This window comes from Dermacentor albipictus, chromosome 1 (genome assembly GCF_038994185.2).
Source record: "Dermacentor albipictus isolate Rhodes 1998 colony chromosome 1, USDA_Dalb.pri_finalv2, whole genome shotgun sequence".
NCBI classification, from domain to species: domain Eukaryota; kingdom Metazoa; phylum Arthropoda; class Arachnida; order Ixodida; family Ixodidae; genus Dermacentor; species Dermacentor albipictus.
Window position 1 is genome coordinate 336963288 of NC_091821.1, and position 23424 is coordinate 336986711.

General features: G+C 46.5%; 1 protein-coding gene across 3 annotated transcripts in view; it reads left to right on the forward strand.

Annotated features, from left to right (window-relative positions):
• The window catches only part of LOC139054561 (complement C3-like), a 190169-nt gene that overhangs the window by 65547 nt on the left and 101198 nt on the right, over window positions 1-23424 (forward strand). For 2 of the 3 annotated variants that reach the window (XM_070531704.1, XM_070531706.1), the window contains 6 exons: window positions 2045-2168; window positions 4552-4596; window positions 15038-15217; window positions 16010-16133; window positions 18323-18551; window positions 22132-22344. In XM_070531704.1, the coding sequence (XP_070387805.1) occupies window positions 2045-2168; window positions 4552-4596; window positions 15038-15217; window positions 16010-16133; window positions 18323-18551; window positions 22132-22344 (915 nt within the window). The remainder of the gene's footprint in view (window positions 1-2044; window positions 2169-4551; window positions 4597-15037; window positions 15218-16009; window positions 16134-18322; window positions 18552-22131; window positions 22345-23424) is intronic. The other variant, XM_070531705.1, reaches the window with a different exon arrangement.

Consider the following 23424-nt stretch of genomic DNA (forward strand, 5'->3'; position numbering starts at 1 on the left):
CTTTATTACATAGTACAGTGATCCACATGAACACATCAGACTGGACTAAGCTGTAGGCTCTACTTCACTCTCCTTAACTTCAAATATATCTGGCGCTCCCTTTGAAGAACATTCGTTTTGTTGAAAGATTTTGTGAAAAAGTGCAGCTATATTTAACACCACAAACTGGATAAAATGCGATAGAGCTCGCATTCCACTGGCCTAGTGTTCAACTGCTCAAGAACTGCACAAAATCATGCACACTGAAAGCATAAATCTTCTCTGTTGAAAAAAAAATAATGTGATTGCATCCTCTAGCACTTTAATGAGCGAGGCTTGGTTGCACAAAATCTTCTTCTTCCGTTTTACAAGCGCTTTCATGGTGAAGTGTTGAGGGGCATCCGGAAAGACAGTAGGAATAGCATCGTGAGTCAGCTGCGGACGATCATGAGGAATTTCGACTACTTCCCCATTTATCACATGCCGAAAGGCCCTTTCGATGTACTTCAATTCGAAATGCCGCTCGCAAACGACACACTATTTTGTCAACGCCTTGTCAGCAGGTTTGATGTTGCGTGACCGCAATTCACACCTAGCTGCTTATATATATATATATATATATATATATATATATATATATATATATATATATATATATATATATATATATATATAGCCAGTGGCGCATACAGCACATTTTTTCGTGTTCGGGGGCGCGCACTTGACCGAGGACGGAGAGGTGAAGGGGACTGGGAGAAGGGATGGGCAGGCCTCATACTAACACCAAAATTTACCACGTTCCCGGTATGCCACACCCGTCTACGCCACTGCATCTACCAACCTGTGCTCTTTGAGTATAGGCGGCTTGTTTGTGCTCGTCTCTCGCTCTCTCTATCTCTATCTCCCCCTTCCATTCTTGTTCTCTTTTTATCCCCCTACTCCTTCCCTCCGTGCAGAGTAGTCAAACGGAACTCCCTCTGCTTAAGCTCCCTACCTTTCTATGCGTCCTTTTCTCTCGCTCTCTCTCTTGAGAGAATCCTTAATGCAGATCGGATTGATTTGGATTGGTTGGGGTTATGTAATCTGAGCCATAGTTTAGGTACCCGAGGGTGCTTGCAGTCCACCCCATGTGAATTCGGTTGCATCTGCTGAATCGAACATGGGAGCTGGTGCGTGCCGAGCAGCAGATCATCGTAACAGCGCCGCTTTAGGAGGTGTGCCAGATAGTTAGAAACAATCGCACTATCAGAGTGACGTAAGTGCGCGTCATAAAGAGAAACAAGACTCATATAGATGAAAATGTAAGTATCAAAGCAACGCACGCTAAGCTCTACACAGCATCGCAGACTCACGCAGACTATATACATTATACACAGACCACCATCAAATTGAATTTTAGGCCTAATTGTTAGTTGTTATTTAGTTAGCCACTTTAAGCTAACTGCGTTAAACAAACATGACGCAGGAATTTTCTGTTTTTCTTCCTGCTCCATATTCGTAGAACTGTAGCATCAGAATGGCTGACTCACCCACGTGCGCTGAGTGCAAATGTGAAGAGACCATCGATCATCACCTGTGGTACTGTTCTTGCTTCGATAAACAACGCCAGCCTCTCCAGTGCGCCTTGAATAGACTGGACGACCGGCCCTTTACAAAAGCAAAGGTCTGGCAAAGGTCTGGGCAGCCTGGCCTCACAGCTCACCAGAAAAATAAGCCACTCGAGCTAAAGTACCAGGAAGGCGACATACTTGAGTGCCCGACTTTAGATATGCTGCAGCAGTCTTAGTGCATGTGAAAGTGTGATCAAAATTCGTGTCTTTTCTCTCTCTCTTTCAGTCCCCTATCCCAGATTGTAAGTTAGCAAGCTGGGCGAAGTCTCGTTAGCGTCCCCGCCTTCTCTCTGTCGCCCTCTCTCCCTCTTCATGCCCCCCTCGGGCATGCTCATACTTCCACCGAGATGCGAAGGCGCTCGACTGCAATGCGCCCCTCACAATTTATCGAAATTCATGAGCAGTCCGTCGACGTCTCTTATGACGAACATAACGCATAACTCGGTGCTCTACAGGTATTCCGGGCTATGGAAGACAAGGACCTCGGTCATGGCGTGGACGCTGGCACGACAGCGGAGCAAGCACTGACCAACTCGGGCGTGGTGCTCCTCTCTGCCCAGAATGCGTTCGGTGCATCAGGCAAGAAAGAAAGGGCTGTCGCTGCGGATGACGATTGCAGCCGCAGTGATCCTTTTCCTATTGTAGAAATGGTATTCAATTCGAACGCTTTCAAACCCGTACTCCAGAACCTGCCTCCAGTGATCACTTCATCGCGACTCAACAAAGCATGCCTCTCTATACAGACGTTATGCCTGTGTTTCGTTGCCATTCCACGGCAGCTCTTGGGGAGCATAGAGTCACCTTCAGACGAAGGGCGCCGTTGTGCTCCAATCCGTGGAGTCGAGCACGAGGTTCGAGTCGCGGATCGTTTGAATATAGGGGGTCAGTCTTCGTGGGTAGCAGCAGCAGTGATTCGGTAATCACAATCAGCGAGAATGATTCAGTGCAAATGCTCGGAGCATTTCCATGGCAGTGCTATCTCTGCTGTCTTGTGGTAAATCGCACAGGGATGTCACAGAACAATACTGATGCCATCAACGTAGGTAACGATAGCTTATCAGCAGTATTTAAACTACGCTAGAACCTTAGGAGGAAGCTTTAGCTGAGTGTTCCTTTCCAAATGCATGGGAAAGGAGAAATCGTTTTGCTGGACAACAACCCAGTTTCACGAAGTTCGTTGCATTTAAAGGAACAAGAATGAATGAATGACTCCTAGTTGGAAATCTTGATTTAGGTTGTTAATTGTTTAATAAAAACTGGGGAAAATCGCAAATTTCCAGAAAGCGAATCTGTTAAATTTGCAACTTTGTAACTCAGCAATGAAAAGAGATATCGCAATTACCTAAGTATCCCCTAACTGTATATCTAAAACGGACAACATATATATATTATACATGACTCTCAAATGCGGCACTAATATATGTGAGTAGAATTTTTGCAACACCATTGTAAACAATGTAACTAATTAATTAAGATAAAAACTGAAATATCAAATTTGTCCGCATTGGCTGCTCTATAGGATACAGTTTGCCGAACTGCGTCATGTTCTTGATGCATAACTACGAATGTGTAAACTTTTCCCGTCTATTTTTTCAAGCCTACCCATTTTAGGAAATTGCTTCTAAAAATATCAGGCCCCAAATGGAAATCCCACTTTAAACAGACACTAGAATGTAACTTTCTCTCTCCAACACCACAGAGTTCATTAATATCGGGCAAGAGGTTATCTCTTAAATGCTTTTTTACGTTTTACATTTATTTTAATAGGCGACATCGGAGTTCATCCCGAGCTAAAGCTTCCTCTTAGGCAATTACCTTAGAAGTCTGATAGCAATCAAGAGTTAGTGACGCCAGCGTGACATGCCTCAACTCACGCGTATAACATGAGTGACATCACACATTTCCGCGAGTTCCTCTGCGTTCCTGACATATAACCTACTCCGACTGGTTCTTACAAAAATATCGCGCCAATCCAGCGAGGAATTTGCCAAACTCTCGCGTACGCGAAATTGCACAGTAATGCATGATTTGATTCTTGATTCATGATTCTTGTACGGACATTTACTCGGCATAGCGCAATGCAAACCGTCGTAATACATAACTATCGCTCAACTCATAGAACTACGTGGCGTAGAATCTCCGTTATGTCAGTCAGGAGCTTGTTCCTTTGAAGCCACTGCAAAACCGCTGTCTTCCCTTGTTATTTCAACTTTGATACCGCAATTCGATGAGGGCGGAATGCAAGAACGCTCGTGTGCCACGCATGGTGTGCACCTTTAAGAACCCCAAGTGGTGATGATGACGTTTGACACTCTTGCTGCTGCTGGCACGCACACACGTCCTCCTCGTAGTATTTTGTCTTCCTTTTTTAAAAATTTTAACAGGCATTCTTATTTCGTCTGAAAAGAGGTCACACAAGACTTATATATCAAAAAGGGCCTGACAGATGGAATAGCACACTGTGGTATAAAGTTCTTAACAGCGATAAGGTGCCTCAGAAAGGCTGGCCTTTCTGAGGCACCTTACACTTTACAACCTTTATACCACAAAACTTATATAGGTTGATTTAAAACCTGTTACCGGTTATTTCACGAGTTCTAAAGCGTTTATGTATTGATGCTTTAACAATTAAACTGGTTTATTGAAAGTTAACTAACTATACTAAATTTAATACCATATTTAGTGGGTAAAAAATTAAACATACGAGTTGCACGAACACCGCCTATCAAAATATAGTATGCGGCGTTTGCATAACGCCCTTAGTCATCCTTTCAATTCTTGGCGACAGTTCACTGGGACAGTCGGTATAATGTTGGCTTCGTTTTTGCGATTACTGTACTGTTCGAGTGCTGAGGACCATACGGTGAGCATTCAGGAATTTAGAATACTGAGCTTGTTCAACTTTGTCGATTCATTGCAGACTTTTATAACCTTATTGAGGAGAGTGACTTTCTTGTTTCAGCAGTGAACCATCGACGCATGAGACGGGAGGTCTCTAGCAACATCGGTAAGTCTACCCCTCCTTTATTTTAGAGCGCAGCTCTTTGGCGTCCGTTCCTGGGTTTCGCGTCGGCGTTGTCGTCGGCCTCGTAACCAGCTCCGCCCCCCTTTCATCCCCCCAGCGCTAGCAGCGACCGACTGATACCGCTGGATGCCGCTGACGCCGCTAGAGAGTCAAGATAACGTGACTGCATAGAACACCGTCGCCGCCATGCAGAAAGAGGAGGAAAGGGTCCCCCCCCCCTGGTTCTTAGCGCTGCGGAAGCGAGGGTATCATATTGTTTGTGTCGGCATCGGCGGCGTTGTCCCTGAAACCAACTCCGCAGCTGGGGTTGACTCACTATCGGCGTCAGCGGCATCAGTCAGTCGCTGCTATCTCTTCCCTCCTCCCTTTATCGTGTTGTCCGCTTGCTGCACGCGCTTCTGCCCCCATCGTTTGCCGCTGGGTGTACACGCCGCCCCTCTCCCACCCCTTCCTGCGAGTCTCCGGTTGTCAAAGCGCCGGCTCGAACTTTGAAGTTGGCGAACTGTGCGCCGCAAAGTTGCCCAACGGCTTGCTGGTAGTAGCTGCCTACTTCGCCCCTACCGCACTCACGAAAGACGTCGTGCACTTCCTGCAACTCGCATTAACCGTCCATCGATCCACACCGATGTTAGTAGTGGGGGACTTTTATGTTGACATAAAGACAAACAGCAATTTCCTAACAGTTATGCGGGAGAACATCCCGTTCCTCTCGCTCGTAACGCGTCCCACGGCTGTGACAACCTCGCGAGGCACTTGTATAGATCTCGTCTTTGAGAATCAAGCATTGGTGTACCAAGTCGAACATATATCAGTCTATTTCTCCGACCACAAAGCTTCCTTCATGACTGTCAAGAACTGTTAGTGTAGTCTTTGTTAAAGGAATACGTGTGAAAAATAAAAAAAAAATTTCTGTGATAGCGCATGCATGTGTTGCTCGATTTCTTTGCCTCAATCTATCGAAAAGGTGAAACAGCTTATTTGCTGCGCTCAAATTTCGCATTAGGAAGTAACGTAATCGTCGGTAATTTTTTTATTTTTTTCAAAGCGAATAGCTTTGGAAACAAGAAAGGTTTGTGTGATGTGACCGTGTGATGTGTGATGTGTGAAGTGACCGGTGGTGGTTCTGCGTTGCACTTTTTCCTAGGGTCCCTAGATGCAGCGACACTCGTTGTTCTTTGCGCCGTCCTCCTCATTCTCGCGCTTGCTACCTCTTTTCTACCTCGTTCGTGCCTGTGATTGGTGCATGTACGTGATGTGCTAAATGGCTAGGGGTGACACATAATGTATTGCAGAAGGTTCAAAACTAGTGCGCATGCGCTAATCATCTGGTCGGATTTTGCCGGAATGAAAGGCGTTGTCGTAGTCGAGACATAGGATGGCCTTTTATAGCGTGCCACGGCAGTTGGCATAAGAAAGCCCACGGCGCTGCAATAATCTGCATGAGAAGCTCCTTCCAGCTCTGTGGAAGCGCCTCGGAAAATGAAGGCGAACACATGAAAATGTTTTCATCCGCGTTTCGTTGGCTGCTACCAACGCTTGTAGCGTGCGGAGTGTCCGAAGTATCCGTCGTTGCACAGGAATACGCAAAGAGGGCGTGGTAGCTGACATACGAGTTATATTCAGCTTGTGCAAGCAGCTGCGTTCCCATTCATTGCAGTCTTGGCTCTGCTAAGTGCCGCTAATGAGACAAAGTATACTTCACTGAAAGAAACGTTTTTTTTTTTATTTTTTTAAACGCCGTCCGCGTTTGAGCCCCGAAACCGCGGTATCACTATAGGCCGTCGGTGCGAACACGCCGCCGGGAGCCGGCGTCGGTGACAAATAACAACAACTAATGCTTCGGCGCTGTAACTACAGGCCGCGTTTACTTGAATGCTGGGGCTTTGTTTGATTTGCAGTACACTTTTTCTCAGCAGTTCCTTCAGGTTTGCTTAGCCGACAACAGTAGCAACGTCCTTCTTAATATGCTCTTCCACGCCGCGTCGTCTGCTCAGCGTCTAGTTGGCGTTTGCTCCTGACCGTCATCGCGTTAGGGCGGAGTAGAAAATAATCACGCAATGAGCCTTTAAAGGTCTTTAAAGGTCTTTAAAGCATTCCGTATCGTCAACGCATAATCAACGCTCTTTTATGCGGAGCATATTACGAGACCTCAACCCAACTCCTCAGGCGCGGCGGTGTCGCCTTCAATACCACGCGACACCGTGATGTCACGACAGAGGAGAAACGGGGCTCCAACTCGCGCCGTCGCTCGCTGCGTCGCGGCGGTATATAAGCACCTGCGCTTGCCTCTGCTAGACACTCACGAGGTGAGATGCCTCCTGGAGACAGAGCTGCTCGTTGGAATGAGAAGCGAAGGCTGCGGCGTGCTACAAAGACTGATTTTCTAGGTGGCTTTGGCTGAACTCTTGCAAGATGGGCTGGGTGGGAATCGAACCAGGGTCTCCGAAGTGTGAGACGGAGACGCTACCACTGAGCCACGAGTACGATGCTTCAAAGCGGTACAAAAGCGCCTCTAGTGAATGCGGTGTTGCCTTAGAAACGAGCTGTTTCTAAGGCTCAGGCGTGCGTCGCTTGCTCAGGCGCACATTTCGTTGCCGCGCCGAACGCTGCGTTGCTCGACGCTCACCGCGTCCGATGCGGGGCGCGTAGTGGCGCAGTCGCTGCGCCGTAGCCCATTGTCTTAAACCTCTTGGCGGGTCGACGGGAATGCTGTCGCGTTCCACTCTTGAAGGCGAAGCAGAGTAACGCATGAGTTGTTTCTTCGTCTAGCCGAACCAAATATAGCCAAGCAACAGCAGTTCACGAGGCTAAACAGTGGTTCAACAACTAAAATAAAGGCTAGTATGCTTCGCATCCTGGGCTTAACCTTACCTAAGCCACAGCCATTTTTATACCTCAGTATCGTCTGTGTAGGCCTAACAGCGTCAAAACAAAGAGCTGATGGGCGCTATAACGTAAAGCTATTCCAAACTTTTCTATTCCAATTCTGCAATGATCCAACCGCGATTGGTCAAAAACTTTTTTGTACCACCCCCACTTCGACTCTTTCTCACGTGATTTCACGAAAACCGCGATAGCTTCCCACCTGATACGACGTGTACACACTGATTATGCATGATCAGATTGAAGAAAGAAAAATAGTTATTTCTCATTCACCTCCTTTTTGCCATTAGCCCTCGGCTATTTGTCAAAGTTTTCGGGCTGCACCAACTTCACCTGCCTGTCATGTGATGTCATAAAACCGCCAAAATTCACTGCGTCATAGCGATGTGTATGTACACGTTAAAGATACGTTAATATGCCAAATAAAACTGAATTTTTTTCTGAATAGCCGCAGACTGCCCCGTTCCGAAAGGCATAAAACATGGCTGCTGCCGATCGCTCAGGCACTGCCATGTTCTCCGGCAGCTGCTAGTCGCACCTGCCGGAGAACATGGGTTTATTTGCGCATAATAAACCTTTCCGCGTGGCCGTGTAACGTGTTAGAGCACTTTCGGCACGTTTACGACCTCGCCTTGCCAACTCTTCTTTGCTGAGAATCCGTTTTAGCGGCATTCTTAACCTTCCGTTGCATGCAGCCACGATTTTCGACCAGCCATCGCAAGTACCAGTGGCACCCACGACGATAATGGAAGAGAGAATAGTCTAGAGGAAATTGAAATCCCACAAGTAACGCCGGAAGAAGTAAAGAAAGCCTTGGGAGCTATGCAAAGGGGGAAGGCAGCTGTGGAGGATCAGGGAACAGCCGATTTTTTGAAGGATACTGGGCAGATTGTTCTAGAAAACAGGCCACCCTGTATACGCAATGCCTCATGACCTCTATCGGACCGGAATCTTGGAAGAACGCTAACATAATCATAATCCACAAGTAAGGGTACGCCAAAGACTTGAAAAATGTAGACCGATCAGCTTACGTATTGGAATAGTTTTACATTACAGGGCCTGATCTGAATAACAACGACAGATCATACCAAATGTCCTGCCCTCATCATGAAGTGAGGCTAAGTGATAGCTCATTTCATCTTTTAATTGTGGAGATCAAGTAACCAGCGTGAATTTGGATCGAAGCAGGCGCATGCGAGTGAGCATGCGAGGCGCCATGGCTAGTGCTGTAAAATATAAAACATGCACAACGTTGCTAGTTGGACAGTATGCATTATGCTTTTTGTTATACTGTACCTTATACTTTGAACTATAGTGAACTAGACTATGTTATAGTGGCACAGACCAGAGGGGTGCGCCTGGTCTCCGGCGTCCCGTTACGCTCTGGAAAGTCGCTAGAGGCGCTGCTGCTCTCTTTCACAGTGGAGGAAGACAAATAGGAAGCTCACCAGCAAGTATGCGGCCTGTATGGTGACCAACACAGCAACAAAGAACGTCAAGCGGAAAGTGAGAGATGCTATGATAATCTCATGGGTGGCGCAATGGAAAGAAACCTGCCATGAGTATCTACTTAAGAGGAAAGAACGAAACGAGGAAATATACAAGTTATTATAACTCAAAGGGAACCTCATTACTTTTCGAAGTAAGATCAGGATGTCTTAGAACACGCACTTATAAAGCGAGATCCCTAGCCTATATCCCCAAACCCCATAATGTGTCATTGCCAGTTTTGTCACTCACGTTATTTGAGGTTTCTTTTGAGTTGTCTCGACCTCTTCACTTAAAATATTATTGTGGCTAATAGCTTATGGCATCATTGTTGACGCGGACGTGCATGGATTTAATTCATACTTTGCTTAATTCTAAATCCTGAGAATAGCAAAAAGAGCGCGTTAGAAGTACCAGCGGCGGGCCTCATCCGTATTTTCTCACTTCAACATTCTTTTAAGTTTCCACTGTAAATATCATGTTCATACATAATATATTTAAATTATACACAGGATAAGTTTATTGTATTTTTAATGAGATGAGGAATTAGCTGATTACCAATTATTTCTAAAGGTATGGATAGCCTATGCCTAGAGAAAGGATGTGTTGCGGTATGTTCACATCACTTCAAAATGTTTTGCGTGCTTTTTTGAACCTGAAAAAGACCTGTGGACTTTATTGACCCCTTCGGCAGAGTCTTTAATCAACTGCCAGAGAAATGCACGTGAATGATACGTGACTTAGTATCGCTTCTCTTTCCAGTAAGCAAAGCTAACGACACATTAAAAAAGATTTCTAATAATTTATAACATAAATTAGGGATGGAAACAACGTGACTTGCATGCAGAGGTCACAAATATCTACAGGGTGTCCCAATTAACTATCATGTACCAAGATTTCAAAGAAAAAAAGCAATGCGCTACTCGAAGAAAGTATAGTGCATGTTGTTTCCGGTACAGTGGAGTAACTGCCGGTAACTTTTTTATTGTTAAGATCTAATGAGGTAATTGTAATGAACTATCTAACTGGAGAGAGAGAGAGATAGCAAAGAGAGGAAATGCAGGGAGGTCAACCAGACGAGCATCCGGTTTGCTACCCTACACTGGGGGACGGGAAAGGGGGAACAGAAAGAGGAAAGCGGAATAGAAGGAACACTGTCTGTGCACGCAGAAAAGTGCTTGGAAAATACGTTAGTGCATAAGCAAGTGCTCCGTCGATACGTTAGGTTGCCGTCAGTCTTGGTGGTTCATAGCTGGTGATGCACGTTTAAGGTACCAGTGAAGACCAAGGATCCGGTGAGCGTCAGCAGTACGTTGCAGTGCGTGGCAGTATATTTTTAAGCTAAACCCCAGCCGTTCTGACTTCAGTGCGAATATAATGATGCCGGTGAGCCATGATGCTCACTCAAGAGTTGCAAGTACTGAAATGAGAGCATCCAGCAATTGCATTGCTCTTCGCGCTGACGGAGTGTGCAGGTTATTTAAGAGTATTCGAAGGGTATACATCAGAGACCGGAGCATCATAACGACTTGCCGGTCTTCTTCGGGCAATTAGTCAGGAACCCGCGCTGTTTGCTCTATAGCCGTGCGCAGCTGTATCACTTGACGTGGCTCCGGCTCCGGTTGTGGCATCAGCTGTGGCATCGCCTCCGGTTGTGGCATCGGCTGCGGTATCGCCTCCGGCTGTGGCATCTCCTCCGGCTGAGGCATCGGCCGTACCACCGACTGTGGCATCGGCTGCGGCATCAGCTGTGGTTTCGGTTGTGACTTCCGCTGTTGTTCTGGCTTTGGCTGTTGCTTTAGTAGTGAGGACCAAGTTGTATTGTTCTCCGCCATGGCCTTGTCCGATTTAGATTAAATTACCCCAGGCCTAGGGGGCAGAGGAGGAGGTGATGTCCGATGGGGCGTACTCTTCATAGAGGTATCAGCGTTCTTTGAAGTCCGGCGGCGTCGGGAGCGTCGCTTTCTAACGGCCGCAACAGCTTCCCGACGGGACGAATGGTCTCTCGCCATCTGCTTCAAGATCGCCTTTTCCTTCTTCATTTTGGGGTAGTCCTTCGAAGAAGCATCATGGGACCCAAGGCAATTGGTGCATTTGAGAACCGTGGCTGCACATGAGTCTGCAGTGTGGGGCTCGCTGCAGCGTGAGCAAACTCTCGTGTTCTCGCACACGGCACTCACGTGTCCAAGCCTCATACAATTGCAACATTGCAGAGGACTTGGGATGAATGGTCACACAGGGTGTCTAAAGTGGCCCACCTTGACGTGCGAAGGGCGAGTCTCGCACTTGAATATCTAACTGGAGACCTACTACCGTAATTATCAGGTATCTTCAGCGACGTATAATAGCGTACTAATTTTTTCCGATTGATAAATAAACCCTGCGAAATATGACGAGTACTACGTGACTGCGCTGCCACCCGCATCATAAAAAAGTGCCCTCGAACAGTCTCCTTCTCAGTTAGCCAGAACGAAACGAAGGAAATAAAGAAAAAATCACCGCCCAAGCACTTCGTACATATTGTCAACCAGCGAAGCTGAAACGTGCGGCCCCTGTGTTTGTTACTGGATTAAACCCGATGGTTCATTAAACGACGGCTTGATAGGCTGCCGGATCTTCGGTACGCAGTTGCTGCTTGCGCTCGGCTGCACGAGCCTGTTCTTGGGGCTGGGCTGCAGCATCGGGGCAGCGTAGACGAGTTCGTTCCCGGTTCTACTCGCGGCGTTGCTGATCAGAAGCTGCCTGCTCCTCAGGAGTACGTATGGCGCATGGCCTACCCATTTTGGAGCCAGAGAGAAAGTGCTGCGCGAGCGCTAGGCTGCGACGGAGAGCAACGACGTCACTACTGGCGCAACCAATCGCGCGCTTTTCTGTCTGTTTTTTTTTTCGTGCATTCCCACAGGGTTGCGCCGGAGGAGTTTTCAGCGTACAGGCGACACGCGGAGGGATGGACGAATCGGCTAACCATGTTGTACGAATCGGCTAACCATAAATTGTACGGATGTTTTTTTTTTTGCCACAAAGCCTATCATCACAAAAGCGAATTGACAACGTCAGTGCAAATCTTGAAGGTGCGGTTTGTGTCGTTCGAGTCCTGATGTCCTTGAGCAGAAGGTAAAAATGATCCTTGCCTAGAGAGCTGCAAGTGACAACAAGAGGAAGGTCGCAAATATATATCAGTGATGGACGTGTGGCGGTAAACTATACGCGTCGACTATCATCAGAAATGATGAAAGCCTGAGACAAATCGGCAGCTTCAAGAAACAGTGGCGTAGGGCTTCATCTTTGAGTCCTAGCCTACGCACGGATGTTCTAGAATTTATTACCTCAAGCCCTCATGCTAGCGTGCGGGACGTGGCCGCCCAGGTGCCAGTTTCCAAGTCATCAGTTTGGAACATCCTAAACGATGGCCTTTCACCCGTACCACCTTAAGCAGCACGAATGCTTAAAAGATAGGGACCTGTAGAATCGTCTAGATTTCTTGAATTGCGTTCTCATAAAAGCGGACGAGTTACCGGACTTTTTGAGAAACATCACGTGCACAGATGAAGCTAATTTTCACAGAAACGCACAGGTAACATTGCATAATGCACACTATTGGAGTCACTACAACTCCCACTGGGTAAAGCGCAATCAGCACCAGTACCAGTGGTCTTTCAATGTGGGGCGCGGAATTTACGCCGGTGCTATAATCAGTCCCACCTTCTTCGATCACCCACTTACTGGACAGCGTTACGTGGACGAAATCCTTGAAGGAGTGGTGGGTGAGTTTCTCAGGGAAGTCCCACTGTCACGTCTTCTACTTCTGTGGTATTAGCAAGATGGAGCACCGTCACACACAGCAGCAGCCGTGCACCAAACTGGCTGGATGCGACTTTTCATGCGCCATAGATTGGAAGCACAGGCCTGTAAATTGGCGAGCTAGGTCACCTGGGGTGCGATCTTGTACGCGTTCCAAAATAGAACGGAGGCGGTTCGTTCCACCGAGCCAAATACGATTCGTCAATTTGAGCCATGCCGAACGCCATGACGTCAATTGTGACGTGATATCTGCTGTCAATCATTCCGTGTCGCCTGCTATCGGACGAACGGAACGGAACATACCGCCTATTTCGTGACGTAAAGAACGAACCGCCTCCGTTCAATTTTGGAACGCGTACAAGATCGCAACCCTGATCTCTCCCTAGTCAATTTCTTTCTTTGTGGTTATGTGAAAAAACGTGCTTAGATGATCGAGACGGTTGTCAGACTAGCTCAAGACAAGGATAATGGCAGTATGCCGTACAATTAGAATGTCGATCATCAAGAAAGCGACTGAATATGTTATAAAGCGGACACAGGGGCGCTATAACGTAAAACTATTCCAAACTTTTCTATTCCAATTCTGCTATCAGCCCTTCACGGTTGGTCAAAAACTTTTTTCGACCACCCCCACTTCACCAGTATGACACGCGACGTCACGAATACCGCGATAGCTCCCCATCTGATATGAAGTGTACACACTGATTACGCATGATTTGACAGAAAAAAGAAAAACAGTTATTTCTGATTCGACCACTTTTCGCCATTAGCCCTCGGCTATTGGTAAAAAGTTTTCGGGCTGCACCCACTTCACCTGCCTGTCGCGCGACGTCACAAACCCGCACAAACTCATCGCGTCAAAGTGACGTGTACGCGATAAAGATGCATTATGCCGAACAAAACTGAATTTTCTTCGGAATAGCCGCAGGCTGCCAATTCCGAAAGGAATAAAAGATGGCAGCCACCGATCGCTGAGATGCTGGCTACTCGCACTTGCCGGAGAGCATGGGTGTATTTGCGTATAATAAAACTTCTTGCGTGGCCGTGTAACGTTTTTGAGCACTTTCGGCACGTTTACCACCTCATTATGCCAACTCTTCTTTGCTGAGGGTCAGTTTTAGCGTCATTCTTAAGCTTCCGTTGCATGCCGCCGCGATTTTCGACCAGCCACCACAAGCTAAGTAAGGGAAAGCCGACCAATCGCAGACGCCGGCACCACCCTCTTCATCCAGTTATCAATTTTCAGTGCACTGGCTATGCCCCCGCGGATCCCTCTCCTCTTGAGCGTCCTCCTCGCCTCTTGTCAGCCAATTAAATACGACAAGCCGCTCAGTGTAGGCAATGTTATTTGTTTTTGGAGCAAACAAAAGTGACCTCCTATGGACGAGGAGAGTGTTTGATTGGTCTGTACAGACAACCCTGTGGGGGACTGCCCGGTGCTTGCGTCAGTGGTTACGCAAATTTGACGTCAGGAGATTGGAATAGAAACATATTGGAATAGTTTTACGTTACAGGGCCCAGTACTGCGTTGCTGCAAAGGAGACCTATTCGAAGACATCCTTTAGGCAGCACCTGGTGTTTAACGGCGATTACGAATTCATGGATAATAAGGGCACACTGAAATCTGATGTATTTTCTTTTTGTTTGTTCTTTGTGCAAGCGTGCCGATTGCGAATTCGGCTCATCTAGAAGTGCTTATTTACTTTCTTAATTTGCCTTTTCTCAGCACGTGGGTCAAAAGAAGTCAAACAAGCATTATGCACCGAATTCACTAGGCGTTATAGGAACCTCATAAGTTGCAGCGACACATGTCAAATCCTGAACACTGTCAGGCGCCAGGAACACTTGATCACATAGGTTGCATTTGTCCCGCGTACGCGCAAGAACGACAGAAACTGCTCTCCTCCATCTCGTACTTCGATAAGAGGCCGCTATCACACGAGTTTCCTTTGTGGATCATTGGCCTAACGCTAGCAGTGCAGCCTTGATTAAAAGTGATGCTATAGCGTTTCTACTAGCCACTTGGCTCTGGCGCTGCCAAAACGTTGTAGACTTCTTTATACGCACGTCATTCCCATGTCATCATCATCACCATCATCATCATCATCATCATCATCAGCCCTTTTTTTTTCCCGTCGCTTTTCCCCAGTGTAGAGCAGCAGGCCAGAGCAATCTATAGTTTAGACGGACCTCTCTGCCTTGCTGCAAACACATTTTCTCGCTCTTTGACAATCCACCTGAATCACTGCAGTGGACGAGTTCCAGAACGAGACGCTGCGCAACTGCTGCTCGAGTGGCCTGAAGCGAGACCCGTTCCTGAGGAGCTGCCAGGAACGCGAGGATGCACTACGCAGCTACCTTACCGCCGGCACCGCCCTCTACTCTGAGCAGTGCGTGGAAGCCTTTGCCAAATGTTGCGTACACTTTGAAGGTATGGTCTTTGAAGGCATTATCTGTTGCTTTCGCTCGCTCTAAGTGGATTCGGGCTGGTTGATTTCGGCGAGCCGCTTTTAAAGATATGTAGATGCTTGTTGCTGTCCTTCGGGTACCTTTTGATATCGTTTGCACTCTTTTGATCTCAATAAAAACGCTTTATTAATGAAGGAATTCTTGCAATTGAGTCTTTTCACGCAGACAATTATTCCATGCGGCCCATACAGGTGAATTAATATACACGCGTAATTGTTGTAAAGAAAGAGACAACAGGCTTGCGCGACCTTTCAGAACAGCATCCCAATTTCCAGGGATGTTGCTGCTTTCGAGCAGTTGCGTTAAGAATTTCCAGTTACCTGTATAGTTAATTAAGCCGCAAAGTTGAAAATGTTGCCCGTGCATAACCTCCTCGGAAAATTTTCCCTAAGGTTGTAATTCATCCACGTACATTTTACTTAGCGAGCCCATTTACTTTGAGCACGCATCACGCAGAAAGGCATTTCTTCAAAATTTAAATTTGTGGCACATGAGTTTATTCAGAACATTGCGTGAGCGTTCCTCCAGCGCGGTTCGAAGCGCATGCGCTTTTATGATGGTCTGAAGTGGTTGTATAATTTTCTACAATATAATAACACTGCACCCCTCAATGTTTTATTAAAGATCACGCATAATGAGGCCTCTATTTTCTACTAATGTATAACTGTTACCGTCTTGTGTTCTCCGAGGGCGATGGGGGATCAGATATGCACCCGCTCATCGCCCACTTCGCTAACTGCGTTTTGCTTTCCAGAAAAGCAGCCGGTTGCAAGATCAAATAATGGTGGCGCTGACAAGCTGGGAAGGAGCGCTTTCAACTTCGAAGGCACGCGTCACGACTTCAGGGAGCTACTGACATTTGACCAGCTCACCATAAAGTATGTCGCTTCATTCATGACTTGAGCCCCCCAAAAAACCAACTTTGCACCCCCCTTCCAGTGCCGCAATAAACACTCGGCTATAACAAATCCACCCTCCTTACGATTGTGGCGGCAATAATATTAGGCTGCACATTACAACGATCTGTTCATTACTGTCGGACAGCAGCGGCTAATGGCATGACTTTCTAATGTGCAGACTAACTTGCCAATTGAACAGCGGCTACATTCCAGACCAGGTCGAATCGCTTTGGTGACAAAAAATTGTAAGAGTAGATAATATGTCGAAATGTTCACCGAGATGTTAGACGTGGGTATAAAACATGACAATTTGGTATTGTTTCATGGGCAATAAGAATAGTGCGCTGTAAACGAAAACGAAGGCGTAGACACAACGCAAGCGCTGTATTATTGTCAAACAGAGGAGTTAGCGAACAGGAGGTTAAGACAGAAAACAGAGCCTTGTGAGCTAAAAATTAAACAGAAGATAGAAAACTCGGCAGGTTGGGTACGCGCTCACGGCTAGTGACATGACATGTGATCGCCACGTCCTCCGTTCGTTATACTCATTCAAATTTTATGTTCGCATTGTGATCAAGCACTTCGCAAAAGAACAAGAAAGAAAAACAACAACATTTGGCGCTGTTTGAAAAAATGACGTGGTCGCTGCGATACATGAACGCAGCACTTTAGCGGTTCCGTGTAGCGATGTATTGATCATTACGCATTCTTTGCGATAACACGAAACATCATCGAAGTGGCATGGAATTGCTTCCCAGTAGGAAAGCAAATCATAAACGCTCATAGTATGTTGCATGACACAATTCACCTTCGGCGTGTAATTGCATGATTGTAGTTGTGAGTGGGGTTAGTGGTTAGGCTGCCATCCTCTGCTGTTTATGAGGTGCCCTTCTATTATGTAAGTATCCGGCTACGCAAAAATAATTTGCCTTGTAAGTGAATTTTCGAATCTTGGTACTTTTACTATCTGCTACAAAATGGAAGCGGAAACACAGTATTACAAGAGGATCACGTGTAACATTGCAGTCGCTTGACAGAGGACGTCATAAAATTGAGTTGCTGGCGGCTAATATATTGTGCTCATAATCGTGATGTTGTTAGCTTGACGGAAGGTAGCGGACATTATTTTCCCAAATAAAGAAAACAACGCAACAAGGTTGGCTCCTAAAACAATTTAAAATATTCGCGCCATTATCACGCACGTAATCATGCAAAATCACCCTTGTGCTAAAATGCTGCAATTTTATCGTTGCAGCAAAAAAGAAGAAAACAAAACGTATGTGAAGCCACAAGGCGAACCTGCCGCTGCATTCTCACTCCTAGTTCCGTACCTTATCCATTTAAACTTAATAACTACCTCGTATTTGACAGCGAATTGAAAGAAGTAGAAGGTACTTATGTATGCGTACAAGCAACGAAGTAAGGTCACAATAACTAGCTACGTTAGCTTCACTGTACAGGAATACAGTCATTCTAGTGTTTTAAACAGTATTTTAAACAGGTGTGTAGAACGCTTAAGTCTTCGATCGCCCAAACTAAAGAGCCTTTATACTCTCTGAGACGTAGGTAGAAATATCTGCCCAGACCTGCCCACTTTCCCATGCTCAACTGTATAGCGGAGCGCATGATTCCCCCTCGCATACCCTTCATGCAAGTGCGAAGGCTGCTCTACAACACCAGCCAGTACGGCGTAAAACCAAAAAAGTTCTTTGTGCAAGTCAGCAATCCTCCTCCTCATGTATGCATTATGAATCCCCGTTTACATAACTGCGTATCATTTGTGCAATAAAACAGCAGCTTAACAACGACATCACGAGTGAAAATGTTTTCATTAATAACCGGTCGAACAACGGCCTAGCAATGGCTAACTTGGTGCGAGAAAAATGGCTAATTTGGTCCTAGAAGATGTGTTTTTGTGCAATATTCCGTGCTTGGTGCAGCCAAACCGTTTCTAATTTTTTAGCTAAGCCCGAGTTTAGGGACAGGACCATATTAAAGGATATATTAGCCAGTGTTTTCTTTTATGATTAGTGCATTGTCTCTTTGTCGCTTCTTGCGGTTTGGGATAGCAGAACCTCTTGAACGCAAATTCTATTATTGCTCAAGTTAAACAAATATTATTTGCCAACCATATTCATGCCGTTCCCGGCTATTCTGGCTATTTTTAGGGAGAATGGAAAGGTAAATCACCATATTACCCTTCCACACTCGATTACCACTTGGGAGCTCAGTGCTGTCAGCGTGGCACCATCTGGAGGCATTTGCGTCCACGAACCTCTGGAGATACAGGTCTTGAAGAAGCTCTTCGTTGAAGTGAACCTGCCTTATTCCGTCATCGAGAAAGAGCAGGTCGAGGTACCTGTGACAGTGTACAACTACGCCTCCGTTGACGAGACGGTAGGTGGGATTGTTCAGCTGTGTGCTTTTCGGAATGACGCACTCGCGCTCTAGTTACAAATGAACATTTTGACTGATGGAACGGCTGCCACATTGCGCTTGAATGGTTGCAGGGTATGTGTGATAGGCTCACAAGCTTTAAATTATCAAAGATGCTTTACAGAAATTTTTCTCTGGACTGATTTTTTTTTTCAGCTTGTAGCTGGTATAGCAATTAGCTTGCCCAAATACCAACTGTTGCGGCTTCCTGAACGTCCTGATGTTGAAACGTGGAAGGTGTGTGAGAATTGCTCGGGGAGAGGGGGGGGGGGAGGTGAGGGGGGGGTGAACAAATACAGTGTCGTTTTAGCATAATCTGCTGGTTCCTAATACAGATGACCTAATGATATCCTCAAGCACCGCCTCTTGACAGTGCCTTAGATAAACTAAGGACCGTGGAACGGGTGCACCGAAGTGGGCGCATTTTACAGCAATAAAAAAATAACACTGCCTCTCACTTAACGATACGAGGTTTCTACGAGAAGGTCGCTTCGTTTCTGATTCCGTCGAAAAGCCGAGACAGCTCAGCTTTTTGTCGAACGAACTCCTCCTGCGCGTCGGGGATGCTTCGTCACGCACACATAATCGGAGGCCGGTAAAATCTGTCGGTCTCACTTTCCTTACTTCGCTTCTCCCTTACAGGGCTGTCCTCTTGTCATATTTTGCTGCCAAAGCCACATCCTAGCACAACGGGAATTATGTTTACGCTTGCGTCAGAATCAGTACTCACCAAAAGAGTAACGTGCTTTATTTTACAGTGTATTGCACGTCGGTTTACTAACGCTTCGGCAAGAAAACGACAGGCCATATTAAGCATCCAGCGATAAAAAAAAAAGCGAATCTCTCTGTGTCGCTACAAGTCAAAGACGCCATACCAGCAAGTTTTTGCACTCTTGGATATCCGTCGGGATGGCATTCACAAGAGCAGGTACTGCTTTGAAAACGAAGCCTGCGCCAAGCCTCACTTGCAACGTGATGGGAGCTTGGAACCTGAGCTAAGTGTCCTGGAAAATTACTCACTCACTGTCTAATTTTGGCGTCAAGTTTCTAAAACCAGTTTGCATTGCAATAAAATGCCCCCATTTTGGTGACGCTCCCGTACTATGCACTGTTCGTTGAAGATGATTAATAAAGTTCCTTGTAACTAATGAGAACTGAGGTTGCTCTGTTCACGTTGCACTCTCTTGCCGAGTGTGCGAGCTAAAGCTGTGGAAGCCAGGCTGTACAAGCATGTTCTGTGAAAGTGTAAAACAAATGGAATCAGAAAGTTGAATGTCAGGACTGGGCTGCGCACGCTTTTCTCTTCCGTACACCACAGCACGTGATAGGTTATCGCTCGATGAGGCTCTGGGCCTTATCGTTCCCTGTACACTGCTTCATTTCGCACTGCTTTTATGGTAAGCTGTGGATTTTGCTGTTCACAGACACCTCGGCTGCGAGCACAGCGCAGCAGCGAGCAACCCTGCAATCACTGCTTGGCCCACTAGCACGGCGTCTAGATACGAATGCCTAAAGCGAAGAATCAATGGGTGATTTATTGCTAAAGAAAAGTGCGGCAAAGGAACGCGCATAGTATGCAACAGCATTCTGATTGATGAAGGAGCGACAGCTTGAGGTAGACGGCGCGGGCCTTGTCGATCTCTACCGTTAGTGCGCCGTTGTGAGCTGGCGCTATAAGCTAAATTTATTTCATTCTGTTTCCCTTCCATTTCTGTCATTAGCCCTCCACTATTGTTCAAAAATGTTCGTACCACGCCCACTTCGCCTGTCTGTCACGCGACATCATAAAACCGCGAAAACTCACCACGTCAAACTGACGTGTACGCACTAAATGTGCATTTACACGCCGCTCAAAACAAAACATTTTTCGGAACAGCCGTACTGCCCCGTTGCTAAAAAAGTAAACGATGGCTGCCTGCCCATTGTTCTTGCACCAGGTACATGGAGCTGCCGGCGAGAATGGATTTATTTGCATCTAATAAACATTTTGCATGGCAGTGCAACGTTGTCGAGCCCTTACGACATTTATACCACATCGCGCTGCTAACTTTTCCTAGCTGAGGATCCGCTTCATCGGGGGATTTTTAACTTTCCATTGCACGGAGCCGCGATTTTCTACCAGCCACCGCAAGCTCAGCAAGGGGAAGCAGACCAATCGCAGACGCCGCCACCTCTTTTCGCGCCTAATTATACACTTTCACTTCACTGAGTAACAGATGGACATTTTGAGGAAGTTTCTACTCGGAGAAAGAATGACGGTGAGGCTAGCAGTGGGGCCATCCAATTTATTCTGAAAGAATGAAGGGTGTGCTAGGATTTCTTTGAGAGGCATTACTAAAACATTACTGTAATGACAAGGGCATTGAACCCGGTGAACTACAGCATGATCTGTCATTTCTGGAATATTGTGCAGCAGAGCAAAAGACAATCACACTGGAAAGATTTTCTGCCAGCACTGAGCCTGCAGCTAAGAGACAATTAGAAGAGAGAGGAACATTTTTTAAGGAGCCCCTCACGATATACTGAGAGAGCCCCCCCCCCCCCTCCTTCAGGAAGAAGGTCTCTGAACCCTCATTCACCTCCTTGTCCCTTTCACTAGAAATGAGTTAGTGATCTCTCTTCGTACGATCATCTCCCTCCATTGCACTGAACCGTAAACCTGCTTCCATATTTCTGTATCTGAATCAATTAATTTTGTTTATATCGAAATAATCAGCATTTGGTAACTGGGTCTAGGTATAGGTTAACTAGGTTTAAAACTCCGATTTGGTTTACGACCAGTGTCTTGGAACAAATTAGGCTCGTGAATGATGCTACCACTGTATCTGCTTGTGCCTACGTATTGATTCTGTTCCCATTCCTGGGGCATCCATAGTGGCTCTACTTCTCGGACATTAGAAGGTTTGTTTTTGCCTCCACATCAAGTGCCTTTCCATTAGAGAAACATGGAAACCATGACCTCTAGTAAAGCTAGGGTTAATTCAGCGATCAAACGCTTACCATTTATGGAGCCCTGCGCGAGGGATCAGAAACAACTTTCTCCGAGAGTAAGAAGCGCTTCCATCTTTTCCGTGTTCAGTTGTTGGCCCGTCAATTTACCTTAAACTAGGTATAAGAGAGACCATTTCTGGAAAGCAGCATGCGCCCATGGCTACCCTCCAAGTCAAAACAATTCTGCTGTGGTTTCTGAAATTCCATTCAGTTCCATTCAGTTACGTTATGCCATGCGAGCTTGTCAGTGCAGTGATCCGTGTATAATTCAATCAGCACAATGTACGAATAGCATATGTACTGCAGGCAGTGTGTACGCTATAACTGTTGCAGCGGTTAAGAATTCGGATCACGATTCGCTCCATCCGTCCCTCTAACTATAGTATTACTCCGCAATGGGCACCATCATAGAGCAATCGCAGTTTTGCATGAAGACAGAGGCGTTAGGGGAGCAATTGCTGTCGCAAGAAATGTGTTGAGGGCCTAAGAATTGCTGAAATCTGCAGTTTGTTTGACTTCTCCATAAAGAAAAGGTTGACTGACTGTGCAGGTGCGGGTGGCGATGCTCGGAACTGAGGACGTGTGCTCAGGTGCCAAGGTGGGCAAGCCCTCCGAGGTGCAAACACTCAAGATCCCGCGGGGACAGGGTGGCACAGCAGTGTTCCCCATTGTACCACTGGTGGCTGGAGAGAAGATTATTCACGTGTCCGCCATCAGCAGCTCGTCAGGCAGGGACGCCGCTAAAGTGACGCTCAGGGTGAAGGTGAGCCATGCCATTCATCCGGAGCACTAAATTTCTCAATCAAGCCAACCCTTTGTAGTTATTTACTCATGTCTAGATTGCTTCCGTACGTCCTCGCCTTACGGCAGTACATCAACCGCTTACCGCAAATCAAGAGGAATAAGTTCATCAAATCTTCCGCTGTAACATCAAACGTCACCTCAGTCCACATTCCACCTCAACTCGAGAAAAGAGATGGCAGTGCCGTTCCTCGACAGAAGTGGTCACTGCGCTTCAGTAACAATCCATGGCAATCCTTGAAGAGCGTAGCATCTTATTCAGGCAAGGGGCGGCGTCGTGTTCAGCCAGGCGGAGTGAAGGAAGCGCTTCGGGTCGGGGATCGTTTGGGCTTACGGAGGTTACGTATTCATTCTGAACATTTGCAAAGAGCGCATAACTTTTGCCACAGCCCTTTAGTATTCCAAACGATTATTTGCTCCTGTTAACTGAATTAGACGCACTACATTTACTCATGAATAAATTTATGTCTGTAACATTTGCGGAGCACTGAACAACCTGTTTCAGTTTCCATGTGGCTACTTTTGAAGATCTAAACACCTAGCTTCTCAGGTCATTCAAAGAGAGCCAGTATGTTAATGGCGGCTGAACGATAGGAAGAGCATACGGTGAGTTCTTTGCGAAGTATATGGCAGAAGTAGTGATTTTTAAAAACCGCTGGTCAGGATAAACACATGCTCATGAAGCATAATCTGACGTTTTGCAATATCTCTGCTTCGCTCCTCTGTGAGCGCGTGTAGCTATGGTTTTGAAGTTTGACTGCCTACGGGAACTGTTGAAGGGTAACACAAACTAGAGTCCTACAAGCAATAGTAAAGTCTATTTACTGCGAACGAGCTGTTGTGTCGTACAGCTAGGGCAGAGAATAGGGAAGAGGGAGAGAAACGAAAAGTACGGAGATCAAACAAGTGCGCGTCTAGTATGCTACCGTACCGAGAGGTAAGGGGTTTTCGTACTGTGGAAGAATGCACTACGAAAAGCCGCAGGTTCGCCTGAAAGGCGAAGTATCGATTGCGATATCAAATTAGTAGACATCTATTCGAA